At 39.9% G+C, this 3,969-nt stretch overlaps 1 protein-coding gene across 1 annotated transcript in view; it reads left to right on the top strand.

The window, feature by feature from the left end:
- LOC106873791 (leucine-rich melanocyte differentiation-associated protein) overlaps positions 1-3,969 on the top strand; it is a 25,334-nt gene that overhangs the window by 5,494 nt on the left and 15,871 nt on the right. Inside the window, exon 2 of the mRNA XM_014921301.2 lies at positions 898-1,914. Coding sequence (XP_014776787.1) covers positions 1,793-1,914 — 122 coding nt within the window. The 5' untranslated portion in view covers positions 898-1,792. The remainder of the gene's footprint in view (positions 1-897; positions 1,915-3,969) is intronic.

The following is a 3,969-nucleotide window of genomic DNA, read 5'->3' as shown; positions in this document are numbered from 1 at the left end:
ATATATATATATATATATACGAGGGTGAGTCAAAAAGTAATGCCATTTTGTTTTAGGACAGGTATAATTACCAACACAGGAACATGTATCATACATCAAAATGAAGCTGGTCCTCTGTGGATCACATCCCTACTTCTCAACATAGCCACCATTTCTCTCAATAGCAATGTTCCACCTTAGAATGGGAGCATGTATCCCTGCCCTGCATAATTCTGTTGACTGTTCTTTGAGCCACTGCTTCACTACAGTTTTCACTTCCTCATCACTGGAACAATGTTTGCCTCTCAAACCCTCTTTCATGGGGCCGAAGAGATGCTAGTCTGAAGGTGCTAAATCTGGTGAATCAATGAAATAAGTACCAGTTACACACTGGGGTTGATCTAATCGACTAGCCCCCCCCCTCCAAAATGCACCTACTATAATAGGAATTGTTTCTGTTTTTAGGTTCCACATTCGAGTTACTTCTATTTCCAGATCTTTGTATTTTGAAAGTTTCTCTGTTTCTTTTAGAGAAATGTTGTCACCTGTTGGTATTGATACATTGATTAGAAATCATTTTTTCCTTGGTGATCTCTGACAATTATATCTGGCTTATTAGTCAGATTATTATTATTATTATATGTTTGACTTTTGCTTTGCATTTGTACAAGTTGGCTCCAAATCTCACCGAGAGACCTCAAGATACAACAAGTTAGAAGTTCATGTTGGTGTTATGCCTAGGGTACCATATATTTGGCTTTGCACATAGTATTGTTCTAGAGAATGTTTAAGAAACCATAAGAAAATTATTATTATTATTATTATTATTATCATTATTATTATTATTATTATTATCATCGTATTCATTTATTTTGATATTTATTAATTTCTCATACTTTTTTTTCTCTTCATATACAGAGAGCTGTCTTGACCAATTGTTCAATACATTTTGTGGTGTCTGAGTGGACTATACAACTGGCCAGCATATTGGAGGTGTCCAGTTGGGTTTACATAACCACACAGTACATTACCAGTGACCAACAAGTTTAACCACACAAGTGGTCAATATATTTACGTTGACCAAGTGAGGGTGACTGCGCAGCTATTGGATATATTTACAGGCAGGTGATGTGACCACACAACTGGATAATATTTTACATTGACCAAGTGGTGACCACACGATAAGAGGATATATTTATAGTGATCAAGAGGTGTAATCACACAACTGGACAATATATTTACTGTGTCCAAGCAATTTGCCCACACAACTTCAGGATATATTTATAGTGACCAGGTGGTATGTCCACACAACTGGACGATATACATTGACCAAGTGGTGACCACACAACCATAGAGTATATTTATCAGCCATTGACCAAGCAGTGTGACCGCACAACTATACAATATATTGACAGTGTCCGAACAATTTGACCACACAACTACAGGATATATTTACAGTGTCCAGGTGGTGTGTCCACACAACAGGACAATAGTATAAATTGACCAAGTGGTGACCACATGACCACAGAGTATATTTATTGACCTTTGATCAATCAGTGTGGTCACAGTCTCTAATTGGCATTGCACTGCACAACTGGTCAATACCTTCACAGTAACGAACAGGCTCAACACGATAAAACCGATCATCGTGTCTCCAGGTTCTTCTTTCTATTACATCATCCCGAGTTCAATTCCTGTTCACAGTCCCTGCCCCTTGATACTATAAAATTTCGTTTATATGCTGTGCAGCTCGTATTTTCTCTGTCTGTCTGTCTGTGCGTCGCCGTTTCTTCTCTGTTGCTTCTGAAAAACCATGTCCCAGACTCATACCAGGGTTTCGTTGGCTTACCAGGATTTATCGGAGCTCCCTATGGAATTCATGCTGAAATACGGAGACTGGCTGGATGAGCTCGATTTGACGTACAACCGTATTTCGTATCCTTTGCTTTGAAACAAAAAAAAGAAGAAAAAAAATGGAAAAAGAAAAATATATGTTATGCTTATGATGGATAGGTTGTTCTTGATTACAGGGTCTGCTTGGTGAGGCCTGGCCATGGGTTAAACTGCAATCAAATTACAAAATACATGAAAAATGTTGAGCCAATGATGTGATGGTCGTGGGTGGATTCTCCTTGATCATAGGATCAGTTAGGTCTAGGCTAGTCCAGGGCTAAAGTACAAACAATGATGTGATGGTCGTGGATGGAGTGTCCTCAATCATAGAGTCTGCTAGGTCGGGGCTGACCAAGGGCTAAAATACATGAGAAATGTTGATCCAATGATGTGATAGTCATGGCTGGATTTTCCTTGATCATAGAGCCTATAAGTCTGGGCTGACCAAGGGCTAAAATACATGAGAAATGTTGAGCCAATGAAGTGATGGTCGTGCATGGATTGTCCGTGATCATAGGGTGTGGTAGGTCTGGGCTGACCGAAGTCTAAACTACACACTAAAAAATGCATGTAAAATGTCAAGCTAACGGTCATGGATGGATTGTCCCTGATCTTGGGCATAGCTAGGTCTGGATTGGCCCAGGGCTAAACAAGAAATGGCTGCTATTTCTATCAAGTCTGTCTAACATACAGATGTCTCACTCATTGGTTCATAAATGCATATATATATACCCACATAAGTCTGTGGGTATGATTTGAGGGTTGTTTGGCTGCTTTTTCTACCAGGTCTACCCTAACATATAGAAGTTTCCCTCATTGGCTCATACATACATACACACGTACATATATACATACGACAGTGTGGTGTGATTTGGGGGAGTTTTGGCTGCTATCTCTGGCTGATCAACTCAATATATAGACGTCTTTCTCATTTGTTCATACAGAAGACAACAGGATGTGATTTGAGGGAGTTTTGACTGCTATTTCTATCAGGGATGTCTCCTTTGTTAAGGGTGTGATTTGAGGGAGTTTTGGTTACTATTTCCATCAGGTCTGCCTAATATATAGAAGTCTCCTTCATTTGTTCATATATGCATATACATTCATACATGAGACAGTTAGGTGTGAGTTCAGGAAAGTTTGGCCGCTGTTTCTGGCAGGTCTACCTTAACATGTAGAGGTTTCCCTCATTGGCTCATATATACGAGGTCTGATCAATAAGTATCCGGACTGTTGCCATAGAAACGAAGCCAAAGCATGCAGAGTGAAGCCACTTGGCAAAGATTGACCTTAAACTCAGCTGTGCATGAACACTAAGTTTTAACGTTCTAGTTCACTTCTACTGTTTACAGCAGTGCTTGGAAGGGAGGTGTGTAGCGTGTAATCATCGCATTGACCACAACAGAGAAAGTTGTCTTGGTGATACCTGCTCAGAGGCCTAGGCAAAGTTGCAGAGAGTGTATGAGCCCCACACAAATGTATGAGTGGTTCAGACGTTTCCAAGATGGCTGAAAAAAATGTCGATATTGACGAACATTCTGGGAGACTCACAACCAGCAGAACTGAGAAAAACATGGCAGATGTGTATGCAGCTGTGAGGGGAAATTGTTGAATCACCATCTGTGAGTTATCAGAGGATGTGGAGATTAATTACGGTTCAGTTCAGTCCATTATCACTGAAGATTTGGGTATGAGGCGCGTGTCTGCCAAGTTTGTGCCAAAACCGCTTTCAGCTGACCAAAAAGACACTCGGGTTTCAGTTGAACAAAATCTCCTTGGTTGTGTCAAAGCATTCTGGAAACTTTGCATAGGCATCTGAGCAGTTATCACCAAGCTTTTGGATTCTCTGCTCAACTTTCTCTGTCATGGTCAATGCAACAATCACATGCTACACACCTTCCTTCCAAGCACTACTGTAAACAGCAAAAGTGAGAAAGAACATTAAAACTTAGTGTGTTTGCACAGCAGAGTTCAAGGTCAATCTGTGCCAAGGAGCTTCACTCTGCATGCTTCACCTTTGTTACTATGGCAACTGTCCAGATACTTAGTGATCAGGTAACATATATATATATATATATATATATATATATATATATA

The sequence above is a fragment of the Octopus bimaculoides genome, chromosome 28, assembly GCF_001194135.2.
Source record: "Octopus bimaculoides isolate UCB-OBI-ISO-001 chromosome 28, ASM119413v2, whole genome shotgun sequence".
NCBI lineage: Eukaryota > Metazoa > Mollusca > Cephalopoda > Octopoda > Octopodidae > Octopus > Octopus bimaculoides.
This window is presented reverse-complemented; position numbering and strand designations above follow the sequence as displayed.